The sequence below is a fragment of the Poecilia reticulata genome, chromosome 5 (assembly GCF_904066995.2).
Source record: "Poecilia reticulata chromosome 5, P_reticulata-male-v2, whole genome shotgun sequence".
Taxonomy (NCBI): domain Eukaryota; kingdom Metazoa; phylum Chordata; class Actinopteri; order Cyprinodontiformes; family Poeciliidae; genus Poecilia; species Poecilia reticulata.
The window spans coordinates 1,658,097-1,682,057 of NC_088834.1; the positions used below are offsets into that span (position 1 = coordinate 1,658,097).

The 23,961-nt window shown below is 40.7% G+C and overlaps 4 protein-coding genes across 5 annotated transcripts; 1 reads left to right on the forward strand and 3 right to left on the reverse strand.

Annotated features, from left to right (window-relative positions):
- Positions 1 to 243: 243 nt before the first annotated feature.
- On the reverse strand, positions 244 to 17,488 carry map1lc3a (microtubule-associated protein 1 light chain 3 alpha). The gene is made up of 7 exons (XM_008408267.2): positions 17,188 to 17,488; positions 15,320 to 15,375; positions 13,555 to 13,661; positions 8,220 to 10,634; positions 3,086 to 3,211; positions 473 to 578; positions 244 to 403 (listed from the first exon to the last, which is right to left on the reverse strand). Exons 1-4 carry the CDS (start codon positions 17,225 to 17,227, stop codon positions 10,472 to 10,474), a joined length of 366 nt encoding a protein of 121 aa, XP_008406489.1. The 5' UTR covers positions 17,228 to 17,488; the 3' UTR covers positions 244 to 403; positions 473 to 578; positions 3,086 to 3,211; positions 8,220 to 10,471.
- Positions 4,386 to 9,150, forward strand: eif6 (eukaryotic translation initiation factor 6). Of its 2 annotated transcripts, none has more exons than XM_008408265.2 (7): positions 4,386 to 4,450; positions 4,567 to 4,743; positions 5,947 to 6,032; positions 6,115 to 6,290; positions 6,749 to 6,925; positions 7,002 to 7,186; positions 8,807 to 9,150. In XM_008408265.2, exons 2-7 carry the CDS (start codon positions 4,637 to 4,639, stop codon positions 8,814 to 8,816), a joined length of 741 nt encoding a protein of 246 aa, XP_008406487.1. In that variant the 5' UTR covers positions 4,386 to 4,450; positions 4,567 to 4,636; the 3' UTR covers positions 8,817 to 9,150. The 2 variants fall into 2 exon arrangements, with proteins under 2 accessions (XP_008406487.1, XP_008406488.1); XM_008408266.2 differs by having other exon boundaries at positions 4,425 to 4,491.
- A 1,487-nt stretch (positions 17,489 to 18,975) lies between the features above and the next one.
- On the reverse strand, positions 18,976 to 20,904 carry LOC103464281 (dynein light chain roadblock-type 1-like). The gene is made up of 4 exons (XM_008408269.3): positions 20,748 to 20,904; positions 20,459 to 20,534; positions 19,266 to 19,436; positions 18,976 to 19,179 (listed from the first exon to the last, which is right to left on the reverse strand). The coding sequence occupies exons 1-4, from the start codon at positions 20,748 to 20,750 to the stop codon at positions 19,136 to 19,138; spliced, it is 294 nt and encodes a 97-aa protein (XP_008406491.1). The 5' UTR covers positions 20,751 to 20,904; the 3' UTR covers positions 18,976 to 19,135.
- Positions 20,905 to 21,829: 925 nt separating this feature from the next.
- LOC103464282 (dynein light chain roadblock-type 1) lies at positions 21,830 to 23,893 on the reverse strand. The gene is made up of 4 exons (XM_008408270.2): positions 23,764 to 23,893; positions 23,129 to 23,204; positions 22,677 to 22,844; positions 21,830 to 22,329 (listed from the first exon to the last, which is right to left on the reverse strand). Exons 1-4 carry the CDS (start codon positions 23,764 to 23,766, stop codon positions 22,286 to 22,288), a joined length of 291 nt encoding a protein of 96 aa, XP_008406492.1. The 5' UTR covers positions 23,767 to 23,893; the 3' UTR covers positions 21,830 to 22,285.
- Positions 23,894 to 23,961: the final 68 nt, after the last annotated feature.

Below are 23,961 nucleotides of genomic sequence, written 5' to 3' on the forward strand. Positions count from 1 at the left end.
ATTCTGGTTTCAGCTTTTGCAGGATCAAGCCTGATGCAGCGATGAAGGTAATCAGATTAATTTTAGATAAATAACAAGAAGGTGACTCCATGAATCCTCCTCTGTCCAACAGAACCTCAAGTTCTGACCTCATCATGCAACCTCTCTGTTCTTCCTGCAGTAAACTAACATAAACGTAGTATAACATAAACAACGCCTGGATGGTTTTTCAACAGATTTATGATTAAACCTGGGAACTGAAGACCAAATTTCCTCAAGATTTATTTCTTGAATGTTTCATCCATCTTCTTCCAGTAGTCCCAGTCAGCACCAGTTCAATACCAGTTGGTGCACGAGATCATGAAGCACATGTTGTCCACCATCCTGTTTCCCATCCTGCACTGGGGCAGCTCACCTGACGACTCTGAGGAGAAGAACAGCATTAATTCATCAGAAATAAGAGTCTGAATTGTTCACATTTCTGTGTTTTTACCTTCAGAAGATTCAGCTTCCTCAGGCTTCTTATGTTCTTCAGCTCCTCCTCGCTCCTCATCCTCTTTCTCATGACTCTGACCTCCTTCCATCGTCAATTTTAAGACCTGAGCAGAAAACCAGTTAATGCTTGGACTTTTATTATGAAAATCCAGCAGATTGCTACCCCCTACTGGAGCTACTAGTCACACAGGTGTCACAACAAAGTCAAGAGTTTACTTCCTGTTTCCACCAACAGTTTGGTTTCAACTGTCATCCATCCCATAATAAGCTCAATGTAGCTGCCAACACCAATTTTACATAAATTCAAACTGCTTTATTCTGACTGAGAAACAGATTAGAACCTCTATGTAGAATATTTCATTGAAGTTGACTGCTCCGTGTGTGTGTGTGTGTGTGTGTGTGTGTGTGTGTGTGTGTGTGTGTGTGTGTGTGTGTGTGTGTGTGTGTGTGTGTGTGTGTGTGTGTCTGATCTTCATAAGTTACATATACTGGAAAATATTGTGTGTATCTCTGGGTCTCACAATTCACTTTAACATGAAATAAAGGTTAGAGAGATTATAGCCCTCATAAGTCACATAAACCAGACAACGTCCCCATAAATCACATAAAAATCCGATTTGATCAAAATATAATTCTAGCTAAAATCTCAATGGATGAATGTTTTGCTGGGAGAATAGATATAAAATCATTTGATTCTCGGGCCTCTAGAACATTTGGAAAGGCACGTCCCCATTAGTCCTATTTTTGTCATACGTCTTTATGTTTCATGAAAACGCGTATGTGTGTGTGTTTAGGTGTGTGAACCGAGATGGACGGTGGTGATAGACAGGAAGTGGACAAGACGTCCTCTCCTCTCCTGGTTATCAGGTCGTCTCTGATCAGATCGGAGGAAGCAGATGTTCAGGTCACCTTCCTCTTCTCAACACTGTCTCACAGTGGGAGGAAATGCATGCTGGGAAATTAAAATCAGCCCCCCCGAACAGGATTTTTATGCTCTGCTGTTAGCTGTATTTATATTTATGTTAAAGTAGAAAAATCCAGAGAAGGTCACTAATCATTATTTCCAAGTCAAGTCTCTAAATAATCAACATTTTGTCATCAAATCTCCAACATCCAGGTCACCTCTGACCTTTAACCTTCGCTGCAGAATATTCTCTCCTCCTATCACGACGGATTAAACTGAACATCTTTTCTAACTTCAGAATTGCTTCAGTCATGACCTTCATCATCGTCCAGTCTCCTCCTCCTCATTGTCTGATTAGATCAGATCGGTCTAAAAATAACTCTATCCTCTCAGGTCCTGTTGTTGTCTGTCTGTCCTCATCCATCCAGAACCGCAGTATGTCTGAGACCCAGATTCAGCGGCAGGTTGATTCTGCAAAACCACAGATGGCTGCCAGGTTTTGCTAAATGGGCAGTATCATGTAAAATCGACATTTTTAGCTTTAAATTATGTCATAATGTTATCCCTCATCAAAAACATACCCGGAGTGTTGCCTTGATTATTTCATACCCTTAAATCTCCTTTTCAACCATTCAACTGGGCAAAATGCCCAGGTGGACCTAGCCTCGCCTTCGAGGCACAACTCCTCCCACACTCAGCTCCTTCAGACTAGCCAGCAGCAATTAGCAAACACCGAGTGGAAACTAGCATTTGCTGAGCCCATTGTAGGAGCTACTTCTCAGAGCAATGCTGGTGAAAACGTTAAACAAGGAGCCATGTTGTGACAACTTCCTGAAGGTGGAGTTTCAGAAAGAGCAGGAGTTTTTAAAGAGAACCAATTTCAAGGCGTTAAATCACAAAGTCTAATTTCTTTTAAGTCATATTGAGTATATGTATAACAACTGCAGCTAACACAGTAACTTGATTGTGCTATAAAATGGCACTGTGTGGCTGGAAAACACATATACTGAACCTTTAAATATGCGCAGAGGGAAGAGATGAACAAGAAGAACCAGAAACCCCAACAGAAAAACAGGCGAGAGATGAAACAGACCCAAGCCAAGTTGTTCTGATCCGAAAACAAAGTCAGAGTGAGTTTTAGTTTATGAAACAGAGGCATAATTCAGATTAATCATCTGTGAGCAGTAATAATAATATTGATCTGGTGTCAGCAGTGTGCGACAGACTGGCGACCTGTCCAGGGTGACCCCGCCTCTCGCCCGAAACATTCGCTGGAGAGGCACCAGCACCCCTCCTGACCCCACTAGGGACAAGGGTGTGCAGAAAATGGATGAATGGATGGATGGTGACAGCAGTAAATGAACCCCATCCTGTTTGGACCTCCGTATCTCAGCTATCCTTCCATCAGAGCCATCATTCAGAGTCAACCCGGGTCACAGAAACCTGGATTTTACCCAATCCAGTTACTATTCCAATCCAGTTTTTCCACAATCCCAGCGGATTTTTCCAGATTTTCTCCTGAATATGAGCGATGATGGTTCTGACCCGTCAGAAAATCTGGGACGGTTTGCCGGTTGGAATGACCTCTGGACTGCTTTATTCTGAGAAAGTTTATCTGTTCTCTAGTGCGGGTTGTCTCCGCTGCTGCCCCCTACAGGACAGCCGGATGTGGGATATGATCTGGAACAGAAATTAACGTCTTCCCACCTAATCGGCCCTTGGGGGTCCGGGGAGGACCGTGTCTCTGTCTGACGGCGGTTCCGATCAGTTTCCGATGTTTCCAGGCAGACAATCTGCTCCGACGTGTCGGCTGAGAGGACGGCTGCAGAGATCCTAGAGAGTGAAAAGAGGCATTACTCCGAGGCGTATAGATGGTACTAACATCTCTAGGAGTCTGAGCTGTGTTCAGAACCAGATGGACGATTAAGTTATTGCGATAAAGTAATGTTGTTTTGAGACCATTTTCAAGTAATATAATGACATTGTCATAATAAACTTTAAATCCTAGTGATCATTTAACACTGGAACTGGGAGACATTTTAAATATCCAAAATAAATAAACAACAAAAACAAGGAATAAACAAAATTACCCTTAAAACGAAAAGAACAATAAAGTAATCTATTGATTAAATGATTATTACACATCTGTCCCCCCGGTCAGCATTACTAGTCAGAGTGATGCTCTCACGCTCTTCTACTGGTCTTTGTTGCACAGCAGTGACGAACAACAGGGCACCTTACGTCAGTAGAAGAACCCTCTGTGATTGGCTGAGAGCGAGCAGCGTGAAGCTGGTTGCTATGCAGCTTATTAAACAAGAGGAGCCGCTCTGATTGGATTTATGGATTCACTCACTGATTGTTTAGATTAAATTCAGTCTGGAAATGTGAGAGCAACACCTGCTGGAGACAAACACGAGGATAGGAACCAATAAAATAATTTTAAAGTGTGAATCAGTCAGGAACTGCAAAACCAACTGGACAAACAATGACACTTAGCAGCTAAGCATCTGGAAAGTCTGATCTGGGTGTAGTTTGGTTTCCATGGAGACCAATGATGGAGGGATGCATTAGAAGTGTGCAATCTGCATGTTTTGTTATCAACCTGATACAAAGTAAATTAAAAATCAATACATATAGAGTAGTTTTTAACATGACAAACATGCTGACAATGACTTGGTATCGATGTTATTGCTGAAAATGTATATAAAAAATAAATAAAAGTGAAAAATAATATAAGGAATAATTAGAACAATATACATGTTTAAAATAGAATAATTAAAATTACATTACATTTGTAAGTGAAATTAATATATACAAATGAAAAGAAAATATACAAAACACAAGGATTCTTCAGAAACAAATGGGCAAAAATTACTCGCAAAAATAAAAACTAATTAAAAAAGGAGACAAATATAAAAATCTGAACTTTTAAAGAATAAAATAAAGAAGATCTCTGTGTTTTATAACGAGCATACCAAATGTTTGACTCATAGCAAATAAATAGTTCGACGCACCATACGCGCTACGTCACTACGGGAACCCCGAAGCGGAAGTCAACACGTGGGGTTGAAGGTAGGAGCCGTAGAGCTAGTAGCTGGTAGAGCTAGCTAAAGGTTCATGTTAGTTCCCAGAGTGCGTGAGGCTGCTGGATCACCTGATAATAACTTTAATTTCTGTTCCTGTTCAAGAAAAGAACGGTTTTGTTTCTCCCGGAGCTGAACTTTCTCCTCCTCCTTCGTCCTCCTCCGCCTCTTCATCATGGCTGTCAGAGCCTCCTTCGAGAAGAACAACGAGATCGGCTGCTTCGCCAAACTCACCAACACCTACTGCCTCGTGGCCATCGGAGGCTCCGAAAACTTCTACAGGTGGGTCCCCACCTGCCGCGCACGCGCCTCGGTTCTGACAGCAGTCAAACATCTGGGCGAAGCGGGTAATCCCGGAGTTCTGACTGGGAGGCAACAACCGACTTTACCCCACTAGCACCAACCAGCAGCGGTACCAGGTGATCCAGCTGGGCTGAACCAGAGCAAAACCCAGCTCTTCGAGCTGCTGGGTCAGAACCAGACCGGATCAGAACTCCTGCTAACATCCAGAACCTTTGGCCCCGTCCAACACCATGATGACATGCTAGTTAGCCTCATTCATTCAGTTTGTTTACATAGCGTCAATTCATAATAAATGTCATCTCGATGCACTTGAGAGATAGAAGTTAGCATGCATGTGGCGACAGTGGAGAGGAAAAACGGGAAGAAATCTCCAGCAGAACCAGAAAAGTGAACAAGAAGTAGTGAAATGTTAACAGTCCTCCAGGAAGGAATCACAGGCATATCAGAAAAATAACTGAGAGGAAGCAAAGGGTGAACAGTAAATTATGGACATTGGAAAGTAGTAGAAGAAGAAAATGAGAAGCGGTCAGTTTGTCCTCCAGCAGATAAACCATGCAGATGGATCGGGAGAATTGTTTTTCTGGACTGGATCTAAAATTAATCAATTAATTTCACAATAAAATTTAAAAACAATAGTGACAAACTTCTTTAAGTGAAACGGACATATGACTCTTCAAAAACATCCAAACATGAGTTTCAGGCATCTGGTTTTATAAAAAAAGTCTGATTTTTATTGCTAAACTGCAAACAGAAGCTGCATTTAATCATAATTCCTAAGTTTTATTAATATTTATTGATCATCTATTGGAGAAAACGGTAAAAGTAACAATCTTGTTACTTGATTGGACGACACAGAAGCTCCTATTGGCCCAAAGAGCAGCCAATCAGAACATCAGAGATAGCTAGTCATTCAACAATAATTAATGTTTTTGAAAATGTTTTTTTCCATTGAGTATTCACTACTGAATCGGTGTATAATCACAGTAATATACTTTTTGAGTTCTGCACCTAAAAATTAGCCCGAGTATAAAAGAATTAAAACTACTACTATAACTAATAAAAACTAGCAAACACTCTTAAAAACTAATTATAAGTAATTGAATTAGACAGAAAGTCAGAATGAAATGAAACTAAACTACAATGAAAACGCAGAGCTGTTGTAACCCTGGTTTGTGTTTCCAGCGTGTTTGAAGGCGAGCTGTCAGAAACCATCCCCGTGGTTCACGCCTCCATCGCCGGATGCCGGATCATCGGCAGGATGTGTGTCGGTGAGTTGAGCCTCTTCTTCTTCCTCGTTACGGTTCCCTGGTCTGCTAACGAGCCTCTCCTCTTCCTCCTTGTCTTCATCAGGGAACCGCCATGGCCTGCTGGTGCCCAACAACACGACGGACCAGGAGCTGCAGCACATCAGGAACTCCCTGCCGGACGCCGTGCGGATCCAGCGGGTCGAGGAGCGGCTGTCTGCGCTGGGCAACGTGGTGGCCTGCAACGACTACGTGGCGCTGGTCCACCCGGACCTGGACCGGGTGAGAGCCCGTCCTCAGGAGTAGGGCTTGACGATATGACCACAAAACACATCATGATATAAGCCTTTCTTATCAGTTAGGATCAATAATTATTGATTAATTTTGGTTTTAAATATCTGAAATGCTGCCAAAGTGGTGACGTGATCTTTCCTGTTCCACGGTTTTCACTCCACACTGTTGGTTTTTATTTTTAAGCAGTTATGAGGCAAAACATGAAACTGTTGCTGCGCAAGTTACTCAACAGGTTGTTGCTAAGTAATGTTAGTTACGGTTACCTACCAAGATGGTTGTCAGCTACAAAGTTTCCAGTAGTACCATGTCACATGAGAACTATGTATTGAATAATATATCGGACGTATTATCTATCGATGTTGATCATGTTTCTATGGCGATGTATTGATTTTTTTGCCCAGCCCTACTGATGAGTTGCTCCTCCATGTCGTTCTCCTCTGCCTCAGGAAACGGAGGAGATCCTGGCCGACACGCTGAAGGTGGAGGTGTTCCGTCAGACGGTGGCGGAGCAGGTTCTGGTCGGGTCCTACTGTGCCTTCAGCAACCAGGGCGGCCTGGTCCACCCCAAGACGTCCATCGAGGACCAGGATGAGCTGTCGTCCCTGCTGCAGGTCCCCCTGGTGGTGAGTCCCGGTCCGCTGGCCCGGTTCTGGGCTCAGTGGAACCTCAGCTGGTAGTAACAGTGGGTTTGATGTGCAGGCCGGCACAGTGAACCGGGGCAGCGAGGTGATCGCGGCGGGGATGGTGGTCAACGACTGGTGCGCGTTCTGCGGCCTGGACACCACGAGCACGGAGGTGTCCGTCATCGAGAGCGTGTTCCGGCTCAGCGAGGCGGCGCAGGCGTCCGCCATCGCCACCAGCATGAGGGACTCGCTCATCGACAGGTCAGGCCATCCACACTTATCAGATTCTTGTTTTTAATATAGATCAGCTTCGTGTTTCTTTTGTTGCAATAAATCTCAATAAAAACATTGAAGATTATAAAATGTTTAAAATTTTAATCCATTAAAATTTTATATGGAATTCTTAGCATTTTATATTTTCAGTCAACAATACAAAGTTACAACTTCAAAAAGTAGAAATATCCTGTCTTTTTTTATTTTTTATTTTACATACACCAATTATTTGGGTATTATTTGGGATTGAGGATAAAATAAAACACTGGTGTAGTATTTAGACTGGAGTGTCCAGACTTTTTACAACAAGGGTCACAACTCTGACACTAAAAGTAGCTGTTGGCCGCAAATATAAATTAATTTATTTTGATATAAAAAATGCAAAAACAATTCTATTGTTACAAAATATATTTTAAAACCCACTGATCTATAGATAATTTTTATATTCTAGGCTATAAGAATGCAAAACAAATTCCTCTTTCTTTTAAAAACCTTTTATTTGGCTAAGTGTGGCCCAATTCTACTTTTGACTAAATATGTACCATCAAAGTAAAATGAAAGCAAAAATGTGGTTTATAAAACATGAATAGTTTGTGTTGTTGCAGTTTTTCATTTTAGGATTATTCCAATTTATCTGCATTTCTTCAGTTTAATTTGTTTTAAGCATGTCACCATCAGTCTGGTGAAATAAAGCTGTGTTACTCTTGAATTATGGACAAGAATAGCAACGCTATTCTTGAATTAGCTGTGCTATTTCAAAATATCCCTGTCCCTATTTGCTCTTAACTGACCTTTTATAATTAGATTTTGGTAGCTGATGTATAACAGAAGGTAAAAATAAATAAATAAAAATACATTACTTGCTAATACACTAATGTTAATGCTACACTCAAAACAGAAATGTTGATAATTAGCTGACGATCATTTTAATGTTGCACTCAAAAATTATGCTCACTTCTCTACATTTTATCAAACCAAAGAAAAAGCAACACGTCTAACTTACAAATACATAAATACTTACAATTAAGAATATCTTCCCAGGTATGACGTCCGTTTGGAGCAGTTTTCTCCGATTCTTGGTTCCCATGGTTACCAGAGAAGTTTACACCAAAGCTAGTTTGCTGCTAAGAGCTCTCACTCTGTCATTTTTTGTTGCAAAAACAATATGACAGAGTTTGTAACACAGATGTAACACTGTTATTCAATTTCAAATCCAAACTTTACCCATTCTTAGCATAAATTTAGTCATATAACTATGAACTTATATTTTTACTATAAGCCAATTTACATTGGACCAAATGGCAACACAGATAGAATAACACTTTGCACCAATCTGATGGCTGGAGAACTGATTAAAATTTGTTCTCATGTCTATTTAATCAATAATTGAGCGGCAAAGTTTTTGAATTGAAATGCTGCTTATTTTGTTGATTAAAATGCGACCTCCACATGCTGAAACTCTGACCTGCTCCACCTACATCCCAAACAGTCTGGCTAAAGCTGAGAATCTCCTGTTTCCAGACTCAAACAGCCATGTTTTCTACTATAACCAGCTGGATTATGCTGGTTTATTCATATTTAACTCATTGATTTCCTGTTTCCCCTCAGCATGGCGTAAGAAGCTGCCGCCTCAGTTTGCCCCCTTCATGAAGCTCCGCCCCCTAAAGCAGCTGGACCTCATTCAGAAACATCTCTGCCTTTTTTCCAACTTCATTAACCAGATCAGAGACGTTGGAGCCTTCAGTCAGGTGGAGGCCATCTTGATGAGCCATGACTCATTCAGATGAATCGGTCTGCAGGTTTCTGAGCTGCTAATTGAACATGGATTCACTTCCTCATTCTGTCAGCTCTGCAGGAGGAACCAGGAAGTGCAGAAAGATGTGTTTCTGTGAGGAGACAAACTCAATATGTTGGATGTTTTATGTGTAAAATAAAACTGACTGCTCCCTTTTCATCTGACTCCCTTTTATTGCATTTTAATCAAATGTTTTCACTATAAGCTGGTTTGCTCAGATTTTTGGGCTATAAAGTTATTTGGTTTCCTTGCGTGAAGCAAATTTAATTTGAATAAAATTTTCTTTGGAAATTCAAGCAAAAACAGATTCCCGTACTTAATTTTGCGCTAAAATTTAAATTTGCAAATTTCCAGCAAAAATTTGTCTTCATACTAACTCCCACCTGTAGGTGGCAGTATTTCTCTGCTCTTAATCTCCAAGACGGGTCAAATTTGGTGGCTTTTGGCGCCTTCTGCTGACCAAAAGCAGGATCTGTAGCTTTGTGTAAAAATTAAACCTCCAAACATTTCAAAGCTTTGTTTTTATTTACTGGCAAACGCTCTGAGTCAACTCGCAGCAATGCATCTATGTACACCAGCGGAAAACAGCGACACCTGGTGGAAGCCTAAAGAAAAACATGGTGATACAGCTTGATTATATGACGCACACTTTGCTTTACACACATAGGTTAATGTTTTTGGTTTGAAAAAAAAAAAAACATCTAAAAAAAGTCTTTAGTAGTGAAAAGAAAACCATTTATGGCATAAAATCAGTTAACATTTCTATAAAAAAGTGAAAACATGCAGGGTTTGTAGTGCAGAACCAAAGGTTTTCTATAAATTCCTGCTAAAGAAGGCAGAGTGGGAGCAAGTACAAAAAAAGATGATTATTAGAAATAACCTAAAAGAAACGAGCCTCATTTTACTGTTTGATTCATGTGCAAAACAAAAAGCTCATTCAGTTCCTACATTAAACAGGTTTCTCTGTTGAACGTTGTAGTGTTTCTACTGACCAGCAGGAGGCGCCGCCCTCCTCACCTCTAACAGTGGCTCCTCCTCCTCCCTGAAGCTGCAGCGTCACTCTGCTCTGAACACTAAGAACTACGACCGGCCCTGAACTCAGCGCGAGGCTTTCGCTGCTCCTGGGAATCTACGGCACTAAAAGCTGGGATGTTGTGCTTACGGCTGAGTGAGGGCAGAAATATTGCACATCGGGGTCAAAGGTTAAGCTCCATGTTGGCTGTAAATAAAACTAAGAGTTCAATTAAAAGGGGTTGAAATGAGCCGGAGATGCATGTTTAGTGTTTGAGACGACGTCTTTACATTCTCTAACGTGATTGGTCAGTTTGTGTTCTTTCAAAATAAAGAGCTCTCTGCCTGTGTGTGGAGAAACAGCAGAGCGCCCTCTGCTGGCGTCTGCAGCTTGTGTTGAATGAACTGAATAAACTAAAGAGTCTGAAGGTGGAGAGGACATCCCATTCTCCTGTTCCTCTTCCTCCCTAGCAGCCGAAGGTCTCCTGCGAGGCGTACACCATGTAGAGGAAGCCGTCCTCGTCCCGCTCCTGCTCGTAGATCTCAGAGATGGGGGTGGACACGGACACCATGCTGTGCTGGTTGACCAGCAGGAAGAAGGCCTGGGTGGGGTTCAGCTGCAGCCGACGCCTGGCGGGGGGGGGGAGAGGAGGAGGTTGAGCTTCATCACTTTATAACGACGCTAACTTCCTGCAGCTTCACAGCAAACAACCAAACTGAATCAAAACTTTCATTATTTAATGATAAAGCGATTTAGAGGAAGAAGACGCTGAAAATACTGAGCAGGGAGTTGAAAAGTAACTTCATCTGTGACTCGGTAGCAACGTTTCCAACCATCATACAAGTTTTAAAGGGGCAGTATTCTGTGCTTTCCACAGTGGTGGAGAAAGTACTCAAAACATGTACTTAAGTAAAAGTATCACATTAACATTTTACTTAAGTAAAAGTAAAAAAGTACTGGCTTTTAAAAATACTTAAGTATTAAAAGTAAAAGTACTTGCTGAATGCATTACCTAATCGCTAATATCATTAAGTGTGCCGATCGTATTTAATTTTAATACATCAGAAATGTGCCATTTTAATAAACAATACCACAGATTAAATATGTTCTTATTGTGTTTATTCTCTGTAACAGTTTAGACTTTGATATGTGATTCTATGAATCATAATTTCAGGGATGGAAACATTTTGTCTCCTGTCCTAACATAGCATGAACTTCATTAGTGACATTTATATAAAAAGAAATCCAACTGAAAGGGAATGGAAAAAAGGTGTGTGGGGGGAGGGGGGACATGCAACCAAGGAGCCACGTAGCAGAGTTGTAGTCAAGACCACCGAACCCGAGACCTGGTCTTGGTCTCGGGTTCGGCGTTAAATGACAATAAAATTAAGTGTACCTATCAAAATTGGCTCTTAGATTAATCTGGAAGATCCACATTCTCATAAAAACACCTAGATATTAAATACTTAGAGCTGACCAGTATCAATTAAAACTCATTTCATTCTGTTTTGCTGCTGATTGTTGTGCTACAATCCGCAGCAAACTAAGAAACATGGCATTTTTGTTGTGCTACAATCCGCAGAGGTCTCCTGCTATCCCTAGAAAAATAACGCCCTGGGCGGTTGCCCATAATGCTCATGTCAGAAACCACAACTGTCTGCACCATTAAACCATGAAACATAGCAATTAACGGTAAACAACGTTCAACTATGAACACTGTCCAATGGCTCAACAAGCAAGAAGTAACCAAGCAGAAGGAGGTGACTGTTCTCACCCTCCCTCCTGCTGCAATGTTTGCCACCATGACAGGAGACAAAATCAATCACTGAGCATGCTCTGCGTTCATACATTCAACTTTTACTTATTCCGCCATTAAATAAATGTGTGTATGTATATAAACACACATGTATATATATTTTTAGCTACTGCAGTGTACACAAGAACAAAGAACGGCTCTAAGTGAGGCTTCAGTCCTTTAGGACTTAGTAAAGATCCGTCCAGAAGAATCCGATCGTTCCTGAATGTCAAATCACTATATTGCAGACTTTGATCACAGCGTTGTCCCATATATGCGACACCTCAGTCAACACACGATAATTCAGCGCATTAGTGACAACTTTTCTTCATCGCGGATGCAACATATGTATCTCAGTACAGCTAGCTTTGCTAGCATTACGTCCACGGAGCTTATCTTTCTTTAAGCTTTCCTGCAAGTGATGCTAAAAGATGGACCAAGTCCCACCGTCTGTGAAAGTGAAGCGCTGCTGATTTTACATGTCGCCATATTTATGATTTATGCAGCGCTATTATATTACTGACGATTAGACAGACACCTTCTGCCGCTCAGAGGAAACCACTGCGCATGTCTGGGAGATTCGCGTGTGAGTAAAGGTGGAGCCGATGGGTGACAACAGACACTAAGTCACGTTATTGCTTGGATTTTACGGCGCCACCTTAAATCCCTGAATTTCACATTTTAACGGAAAAAAAGCTCAATGCGACTTGGATGCAACGAGTAACGCGAGACTTTTGTAGAAATGTAGTGAAGTAGAAAGTACAGATACTTATTGTAAAATGTAGTGGAGTAAAAGTAGAAAGTATCCATTATTAAATCTACTTAAGTAAAGTACAGATACACGAAAATTGTACTTAAGTACAGTAACAAAGTACTTGTACTTCATTACTTCCCACCACTGGCTTTCCAGGTATCTTATAGAACAATAAAGTAACTATGTTACCTAAAAATGCTGAATACAACAGAAATATTAATAAATATTCTTGATTTAACACCATGAAATTAGACATCTGTCACATATAGAGATGCAACAAATTTGAATTGTTTGACGTTAAACAGATCACAGTTTGAACTTTCAAACAGCTCTAACATGGTAAAAAAAAAAAAAAAAAAACCCATAAAAAGTCAGGTTAGGTTGGTGAGGTGTGAATGCTAAGCTAACTCTGGACCTCCAAACCTCGATCTGGGTTCGGTTGAAGTGAACTCCAACTGCTAAATTCTGACACCTCCATTTTAGTTTCCATTTGAAGAAGGAAGTTGCTCTCAATGTCTCCAGAGGTTTTTGTGTCGTTTCCTTCAATGGTTACTGATGCAGCGCCCCCACAGGCCAAGAGCGGAACAGCTTCTTAGTTTGAAATGTTTGACGGTGCTGTGTGAAAGCAAAAATGTAGCAAATGTTACAATTTTGTCCCCACTCAACTGAGTCAACCGGTCTATCAAGTGTGAAAACCTGCACCATCCATAGAGGGCTTTTAAATCCGTCCGTTGGGTGCCGATTTGTTGGGTCTCCTGACGTCCTCGGTGGCCTAATAAAGCTACATCCTTATTGAGTTTAAGTTGAGTGTCAGACTTTGTTATTGGCGTTTCCTCTAGTTTCCGCTTTGCCATGCCGGAGTTCAGTGTTTTCATCATCAATCTTTAATTTCATTCAGATAAATGAATCCACGTCTGACTAAAACGGTTTCTGTGCATCAGGACAGTGAAAACCAGTTGAGTTTTAATCTCAGCGTTTTGGAGCGGCAGACAATGTTTACCTGATGATCTTCACCAGCTCACTCATGTTGACGTGATCAGGAACCAGGAACTTGGTCTTGTCCAGAACAGGAAGCTGTTTCTCCCCCTTGTACCGCTCGATGATCACCTGCAGGGGGCGAACAGGAGCAGGAAAGATCCTGACAGTTAATCAATCCAGGCAAATATTCACAGCAACTTTAAATAACATACATGATAATAAAAGCTTCTAGTCCGAATTATAGAAGCTGTTTGTGGATTATTAAATCTGTAAATAAGGAAAATGAATAAATAAGGCAAAAAAGAAAAAAGTTTTTGCCAACATGTTTTCACCTTTAAATTGATAGATTTAATCAAATTTATTCTGCGTAATTAACTGAAAACCAAATATGAGGATGACACTTTTTTTCAAATTACTCCTGAACCAAAAGAAGAGACTGGATCGACGGATTTACTTTTTATTCCTCTCCACTGTCACCACATGCACGCTCAGTCAGAGGCACGGCTGTGCAGTCAACGACTCAGTACTCTTATGGGTTCCAGAAGATAGGAACATTTTAATTGTAAAATTAATTAGACTTATAAATAGAATAAATTGGAATTAATGTGCGATTAAATTGCATTTTTTTTCACCTCAAGACATTAGTTATGAATCACCGTTTAAGAAATATACAAATACATTTCTTTTAAAATAAATAATCTAAAACATCCATTAAGATGTGAAAGGCTCTGGCATTTCTGCTGGACTGAACATCAGTACAGTGTAGGACTAATTAAGCAATTAATAATTGGATGGAAAAAAGTCCTTAATAGGACATTTATTCACAGAAAGTGAACCAGATGAAGCTAAACCTGCAACTAGAGGAGTTCTGGATAGAACAGATTTACAGATAATGCCATTTTATCACATAATCAAGTATCTATGTTACCTTCAGTTGTTATAAAAATACCATGTATAATATAAAAAATATGATTTAAAAGAAATTTGATTTCGTAATTTAATACCATGAAATTGGGACTCTGTCTCTTTAAGAAGCTCCTGCTCTTTCAGGAAGTCATCCCAACATGGCTCATTTGTTAACCCTTTAAAGTTTTTACCAGCATTGCTCTGAGCAGCAGCTCCTACAACGAGCTCAGCAGTTTCAACAGCTAAAATGGTTTAAAAAAAAAAAAAGTCAGGTTGGGTTGGTGAGGTGTGAATGCTAAGACAGCATTTACTGTCTCCTAATTGATCCTGGCTAGTCTGAAGGAGCTGCGCCTCAAAGGAGGGGCTAGGTCCAACAGAGCGCTTTGCACAGCTGAATGGTTGCCATGGCGATTAAAGGAGTTCTCAAACATACATGAAAGACTCAAAGCAACGCTCCAGGTTTGTTTTTGGTAAGAAAACAACATAACATGATGTAAAGCTAAAAAAGTTGATTTTACATGACACTGGCCGTTTAAATGCTGAATGTTTTTATTTTTGTGGAGTTTTAGCTTCATTATTGCTCTGATTGTTTTGTTCTTTCAGTAAATGGACTTTTTATAGTCTGTTTGTTTATGCCACTTAACGATTTATTGATTACCAATTTAATTTCAGCTCTACTTATGCTGAAACTAAATTTCAGCATAAGTAAGCTAGGCATTTTCAGCCTAGCTTAAATGTTCAGCGAAAGAGGCGTCTGATTCAGCAGCGTTACTCCCTGCTGCTGAATCAGACGGATGCAAACGGACACTTCAAGGTTCTGTTCTGATTCCGATCAGACGGCCCGATTCAGGATCAATGAGAGAGGTGAGACGGGGACTTACGGGAATCTTGTTGGGATGCTGCTCCCGGATCTGCTGCACCTCTTTGCACCGATCAGCTGTGGATGGAAAAGCAGGAGGGGTCAAACCAAGGTTCTGATCCCAATAAAACCATTAGAAACGTTTCAGTCAGATGAACCAGAACCAGCTGCAGACCCGTCCATGCTGCGTCCTCCTCAGAACTCTTTGAACCAGTCACATAATACTCAATGCCCCATAAACACATCAGGCTTGGATCAAAGTTCAGGAAAACTCTGGAATCTGAATGGGCTCTTTGTTCTGGTTCCACTGCAGCAGATTCAGGGGGGTCGGATCAGAACCATCTGATTAATATCCATCCATCCATCCATTTTCTGCCGCTTATCCGGGGGGTCGGGTCGCGGGGGCAGCATCTTCAGAAGGGAGGCCCAGACTTCCCTCTTCCAGCTCCTCCAAGAACCCTAAGGCGTTCCCAGGCCATAGAGAGACATCGTCCCTCCAGCGTGTCCTGGGTCGTCCCCTCCTCCCAGTGGGACCTGAACACCTCACCAGGGAGGCGTCCAGGAGGCATCCTGACCAGATGCCCGAGCCTCAACTGGCTCCTCTCGACGTGGAGGAGCAGCGGCTCTACTCTGAGTCCCTCCCGGATGACCGAGCTTCTCTCTCTAAGGGAGAGCCCAGCCACCCTGCGGAGGAGGAAACCCATTTCGGCCGCTTGTATCCGGGATTTGGTCGATCATGACCCAAAGCTCATGACCATAGATGAGGGTGGGAACGTAGATCGACCGGTAAATCGAGAGCTTCGCTTTTTGACTCAGCTCTCTCTTCACCATGACGGACCGGTACAACGCAAAGCATTCTGGGAGATGTAGGCAGAGGAACCCTTCCCATTGCTTGATGGGATAAAATCAGGATAAAGTCTGAGTTTATTTTCTAAATGATTAAAACCAGGATGAAAAATAACAAAAACTGGAAAAATAAACCAGGAATTAAACTTAGAAATATTTTTTTTAATTGTTTAAATAAAACTAATAAAACCTGAATTAAGCAAAGAACAAAAAATCTGAATAGAATTGGCATTAAACTAGTTAAACCGTAAATAAAGCGAACACATACATTAAACCGAGCCGTTCTGACCCGACCCGGTCTGTGGACGCTGCCAGGTCCAGTTTTAAACCCAGATAGGATCATTTAATTGTATCCCAGCAGGTAAACAAATCGCCTGGACTCTGGACCGGAACCTGGATCAGCTGTCCGGCCTTCATGTTCCTGTCAGCTGTTAAAAATAACAGATTACCATCCTAAACACAGAAACTGAGGCGGTTCTGCTGGGTTCCCGTTCAAGTCCAACATGATCCTGCAGCTAAAACCAGAGTCTAGCTGACCTTTAAACCCCTGCAATTCCTCCGGTTCTGCTGTTTTCCTCTGGATCAGGCCCATTATGCAATTATAAGAGTCTGGGCTCCTCCCAGTCCAAACTGGGCCCCTCCACCAGAATCAGATTACAACTGAACCACAGAACACGCGTGACGGGATCAAGTGTCAGCACATGTTGTTTTTCCCCTCCCCAGTAAACACTGAGCGGAACCAGTAGTCCAGTTGTTTTAGCCTTGCTGGTTCTGATGGTACCGCTGGGTCCGGGCCTGATGTCACACTGACCCAGATGGCCGTTAGCCTTCAAACCGAACCTTAAAGCACCAGAACCCACATATATCCCCCTGCTTTACGCTTAAAACGCTTCTGGTGGTTCATTTGGACCTCCGGGGGGGCTTTACGCTGCGTCCCCTCTTAGCCTGGAGCCTCCAACGGCCACAGCAACGCATCCCCCCCGGCCTACAGGCACCCACCGCCGGGCTCGGGCCCGCCGGCCGGGCTCCGGGCCGCCGTCTTACCAAAGGTCCTCCGCTGCTTGAAGGGTCTGTCGGACGGCATGGCTGCTGCAGATGGGTCCGAAAGAGGGGGCTGTAGCTCGGTGTCCGCTGCTCTCCGAGGTCCGTCTGCGGATCAGCGGCTGCTCCGGACAAACAAAGCCTGGAAAGCTGTGAGGTCATCAGTGGCTCTTAAAGGGGACGCGCACCTTTTATTCCTGGAGGATGAAGAGAGGTCCAGCTGCTGGCCAAGCCTCTCCTCATCCTCCATAAAGGATGGCTATGCTTTGTGCTATAGCAGATTTTCACGCGGGGCCCTCAACCCAAAACACAGTTCTCATGTGAAGTCGCACGTATGTGAACTTTGTAATTGACAGTTGCTATGACAACAGCCACAAGCTTAGAATTAGCTTTAGCCTCGTGTCTGTCTAACTTATAAACCATACAAGTATACTATAGCTATTACTCAATTACAGTTTTTGAGTACTCTACCCTCCTCTGTGTAATACTAAGATAAATGTCAGTGATATTTACTGTAGTACTTTCTGAACTAGCAAAATTATCTTAGCTAATGTAGCTTTTATCTGCAAGCTAAGACAGATATGTAGCTTATATTCACTTGTTCTGCCAGTCGGCAGAACCTCGGAATCCAGAGTGTGTGAATCCTTTTCAAATACTTTTAAACAGATTGTATAGATTTCAGGCTGCGAAGCTCACTATTTGTGTTCACTAAGTGAACTATGTCGTAGTAGGAAATCGGAGGCAGCTTGACATATTTATCCCTCACATGGGTCGATCGCAGTAGCAGCCATTTTGTTCATGTATCTTTTACTCGCAGATTGGTTAAGTGTCCACATTTTTTCTTTTTGTTGTCTGGAAGCCATGGGTCCGCTATGCTTTGTGCTCTAGCAGAGCACGGAGCTATAATTAGCTATAGCTTAGCTTTAATTCTAACAATCGGTTCAGACTATTTGGAATTACATATAAGATACGTTACATTTTGTTGTTTACATCCGGAAACTTTGTGGATGTGCACAACAGAGGATTCTTTTACTTGCTCTCCATAGATGCACGGCCACTGTAGAACAATCCCATTAACAAAATAAAACCTGGAGATTATTTAGTGCAGCGCGCCACAGCAAAGAGAAAAATAACGCAAAAAAACCTTTGAAGACTGACTGAAAACCACTCTAAATAACAGAAATGCTAGACTGGACTTGTTGCTCCACCATCTCATAGGCTCTTCAACCGACTTACATGTTTATGGCTCCAATTTCTTCCAAAATCTCCAAGTTATGCAGTAAAATATGAGACAGTTTGTGGTGCATATTATAAAACTATTGTCAGATTAATGATATCAATGGCTGTTGAAATATGTCCAGTGATGCATAAATGTATAATGTCCAATTTAATGGATGACCAGTTATCTTTTCTCTATATTTAAAATTGATATTTATAAAATATATGACTAGATGTATTCTTGAGTTGTTACTTGATGTTCCAATATTTATTTTACCCAGAGTTCTTCTACTCCAGAAGTACTGACTGGATACTCCTGAGATGCTCAGCAATCCTTTTTTGTCTGTCTGCCATCTTGGATTTGAGAAACGGATGTTGGCAGTTTATTACAAAAAACCCAATATAAGAGGATTAGAGTCTGAAAAGTTGGTAAATAGAGCAATGTGGATAATGGGCAGCAGTGCTTTTTTATCTTGACCACGCCCCTCACTGTATCTTGGCTCCACCCACTTTGTAGAAATTGTTCTAAATTTGTCTGGTGGCGGGACTTAATTACACTTAAAAAAACAGATCCTCTGGGAGCAAAATTTATTAATCGCTGCAAAGCAAACTAGAACAAGAACCTGGGACAAACAAGATCTACCATCTTTAAAGAAACGTTGAATATTGTTGGTGTAGATGATAAAATACAAACTTTCAATAAAGATTAAAGATTGAGAAAGAAGAAGCAACTTCAGGGTGCAGGCTTCTGGATCGCAACCATGAAATATTCCTTATCTGTGGAGAGAAAAGCCAGAACACGGAGGTTAATTCCACAGATCCGGACCCGGTTCTGATGGCTCAGAATAGCGTCTGGACCTCACCAGCAGTGATGATGATCTCGTTCTTCTCGGTGCGGACCCGCAGGTAGGTGAAGTCGTCCGAGGGATCCATTTCCTGAAGCATCTTCTTGGCCTTCACCAGCAGAGGTTGGATCAGCGCCACGTACTGGACCGTGTTGCGCTGGTCCTCCAGAGTGGACCTGATGGCGATTCCTGGACAGATCAAACACTCAGGTAATCAGATTACACACCATGAAATAACATGGCAACAAAGACCACTACTTATAACATTTTAAATGTAAAAATTGTAACTTTTTTTTGTCAATGTTTTTTAAGAATTTTGAAATTTTTCTGAGAATTCTGGATGTTCTTCTCAGAATTCCAAATTTTGACTCTTTCACCCTGAAGTATAATTCCTCAAAACAAAAAAACAAAAAAAATATATAGATTTTTTAAGGATTCTTATTTTAATCTCAGAATCTTGACTTTTTTTCAGAATTCTAACATTTTTCAGAGTTTAATCTTTTATTTAAAAAAGAAGAAAGAAAGAAAAATTCTGCCTTTTTTTAGAATTCCGACAGATTTCTGCTTTTATTTCTGGATTATTAACTGTTAACTGTTTTTATGTTACATTTTTCTACAAATTCTGGCTTTTTCCCAGAATTCCAACTTTTTCAAAAAGTTGGATTTTTTCTTAAATGGTTTCCCCATTTTTTCCTCAGAATTTTTACTTTGAAAAAGGTTGGAATTCTTCAAAAATCTTATTTCTGCTTTTTCCCCCCACAAGATTTTGACATCACTCAGAATTGCGACTTTTTTTTTCTTTTTTGTCAAACAATTTTTTTTCAGTGAATCATCTTCTGTACCTTTGAACATTCAAAAAGTTTTAGATTTCTGGGTATTAGGTCAGTGTTTTTCAAGTGGGGTGGGGGACTACATATATATTTTTAAACAAAATCCAATCAACTTTGATTTTTTTTCTACAGAATTTTGACTTTAATATCAGAATACTGACATTTTTCAGAGTATTCAGAATTTAAAGGTCTTTTTCAGTGGCCCCAACTATCTTACGTTATAAAGCATTTCAGATTTCTGACTTGAGAAAGTCAGAAATCTGCCTTTTAAATCATTAAATGCAGACCCTTTAATAAAGCATTGAACTAGAAATCTCAAATCACAAGTGATCATGAACTCAGCAGATATAAATAATCATTAATTAAAACCATGAGTTTTACCCTCAGAATTGGCGATGATGACTCCCTCCACTCCTTTTTGAGCCTGGAGCCTCTTCACTATTTCATCAACTTCGGCCTTAAAAATGAGGAACAGGTGGCTTCGTTTAACTCAGAAACCAAAGCAACCCAAACACCGCTGCTCATTAAACTGTTAACCAGCTGCTAGCTTCTCTCTGCTAGCCGCAGTTAGCATCCCACTAACCCCAGAAAATAAAGCATCACATTCAAACGGGAGGCGATAAAACCCTGAATTTTACAAAAAAGAACACAGTGCGGTGTTCTGTCTTACCATTTTAACGTTTAGCTGTAGAAATCGGGAACACAACCGAATCTTCTGACCTTTAACGGAACCGTTACTGACAGGAAACTGTAAGGTTCGATCCCAACGGCTACTTTGGTGCGTTCACAGTCCTGGATGCGAATCAGGAATTATTAACTTCCGTTTGCGATACTGTCAGAAAACTCAATTGATAAACATACGAAAATAGGAGTGGGCATTTATGGTACTGTCTATCATTATTATGGTTATCACGATAATAATTTAAATTTATTTTCAGAATAAATTCCATGATTGTCAACAACTGCCCGCCCCCAAAAAACTGCCCGTACTGTCATGATTGTTAGTTTTATTATTTTCTTCAATGTTTGTTCAGTGAGACCATCCATCCATCTTCTTTACACCCTTGTCCCTTGTGGGGTTGGAGGGTTGCCTATCTCCAGCTAACGTTCCGGGCGAGAGGTGGGGTCACCTGGACAGGTCGCCAGTCTGTCTCAGGGCAACACAGAGACACACAGGACACACAACCATGCACACACACACACACTCACAGCTAGGGAGAATTTGGAGAGGCCAATTAACCTGACAGTCATGTTTTTGGGCTGTGGGAGGAAACCGGAGTACCTGGAGAAAACCCACCATGCACAGGGAAAACATGGAGACTCCATGCAGAAAGACCCCAGTTGCTGCAAGGCAACAGCTCTACCAACTGTGCCACATTAATTAATGTTTAATAAATGTTAAACCTTAATTAATTATAATAGAACTTTCCGTTCACCATAAGCAAGAAACGTTAAAAAAAATCTTTTAGAAAACCACAAGTTATATAAAATAAATTTGTAAAATGTCTGAAATAATTCACAAACGTATCGGTTCATCGATGATCACTTAATTATTTTCATCCTGTTGAACTTTAAGCTCTTAAATCATTGATAAGTCAAATGTTTTCTGGATAAAAGTTTTATTTTCAGATGAGACAAAATGCTTGGGAGGAGTCAAGGTGAAGTACATAGTACCAACTGTCACACATGGTAATGGTAACATTATTCTGTGGGCTGTTTTAGAAATTATTACAAATAATTTGAACCAATAAATTATCATTGCATTTCTCTATTCTTTATTCTGTTGAAAACAACGAACAGAGAAGTGAATGTAGTGCAGCTCACATGTTTAATACTTCAACATGTTTCTGGGACAGAACAATAAATAACCCAAAGTTTGCATCAAACTGAACCTCTGGAGTTCTAGACGTTCTGGTCCAAACTTATGTTTCCTACTTTGTGCACGTCTTCATCAGTGAAATCAACACAAAGACAACAGCAGAGAATCAGGAAAGCTAAGAGACGAGCGATCTGGAATGATCGAAAAAGGAAGTAGAGATCTGGACCATCTCACGTCAGACCGATCCCCAATCGGTTCAATTTCATCCTCCATCAGTTCCTGTCCTTGTAGAACCAACACTAGGGTCTTCTCTTTCAGCAAGCAAACAGAAAACAGTTTGGCCGTTTAAATTCAGACAGGAGATGAAGAGAAGAGGATCAGTAGCAGCTTCAGGCTGAAGGGTTCTGGATGACGATCAGGAAATAGTCTTTATCTGAGGAGAAACAAGACAGGATCAGCGCTCAGAACCGGATCGCCGCGGTGAGGCTGGGAATCTATGGAGGACCAAAACTGCCATGAAAATGTGTATGATAAAGAGTATTATGTATATTTTTGTTTTTCCTTTTGCTTACACTTGATTTTTTATCAAGAAATGTATGTAACAATATATACATTTCTTGTCAAACGCATGTGTAAGGAAAAACAAAAAAAAATCTATATAATCCGGCTTTTATTTTTAAATATGTCAGTTTTGGTCCTCCATACGAATCATCAGATACAGATGTCCAATCATGATTTTCTCCTGAAATCAAAGCACATCTGGAGGAAGGTCTGGCTCACCTGGAGCGATCATAATCTCGTTCTTCTTGGAGCGAACCCGCAGGAAGGTGAGGTCGTTCTGCGGGTCGATGTCTCTCAGGGTGCTCCTGGCCTTCATCACCAGCTGGTGGATCAAGGCCGAGTACTGCACCGTGCTCTGGTTGTCCAGGGTAGACTTGACAGGAATTCCTGGAAGGAACATTTGCAAATCAAACATGTAATTAGATTACAGAGTTGTGCATCCAGTGCAGCATTTTAATAAGTCCAAGTTTGACTGAAATCTTATTCTGAGATCATTTTAACCAGAAAACACAACACCTCAATCAATATGTCAGAGATGTTCACAAAGCATTTCAAAACTGTTATTTAAACTGATTTAAACCATTTGGAAACCTGATAAAGTTTAATATTTATCTCTCTTAAATGTGTAATGTTCTACATTTGTTCTGCATTCTACCTTTAAAGAGTTTTACCTTCAGAGTTAACAATGATGATTCCCTGAACTCCCTTCTGACTCTGGATCCTCTTCAGAGTTTCTTCAACTTCAGCCTGAAAATCAAAAACAGCAGGTGGCTTCATTTAACCCAGAAACCAAAGCAAGTCAAACCCCCTTCTTTCTTCTAAGGGACATCAATAAACACATTGCTGTAATTATACAACAATAACACATATACAATGTATGTTTCTAATTAAAATTAGTAATTAAGCACGTGTGTGTGTGTGTGTGTGTGTGTGTGTGTGTGTGTGTGTGTGTAGAAGAAAAAAAACAAGGAACGGGTAATAAACAAAACTAAAACAATGAAAAAAACAATACAGCTACAAATAACCCTTTCTGATAACATTGCTACTATATATAGAATATAAATATAAACAATAATACTAAGAATAAAACATTCTCAATCATAAACCAAAGTCACTAAGCAGTAAAAACAGTTAAATAATAAGAAATCAACATTTTCTGAATTCAGGCAACGCCCGGCTAGCTTTTATATGCTAGCCATAGTTAGCATCCTGTCAAACCTGCAAATATAAATCAATACATCTCCACAGGTGGCGATAAAACTTGCTGATATTCATATAAGTACTAAATCCGGGTGTTCTATCTTACCATTTCAACGCGTATAGGGGGAAAATTGTGACAGAAACGGATCCTCTTTCAGAACAAAAGCTAACTGGAATTAGCGGAAGTTGTCAGTAACTAGGATAAAACAACTTCCGGTCAACCGTTAAGATTTTTTTTTTCTTTTCTATTTATTCTGTTTTTTTTATGATTATCATCTATTTAAAACATTTAGGGTATACAAAC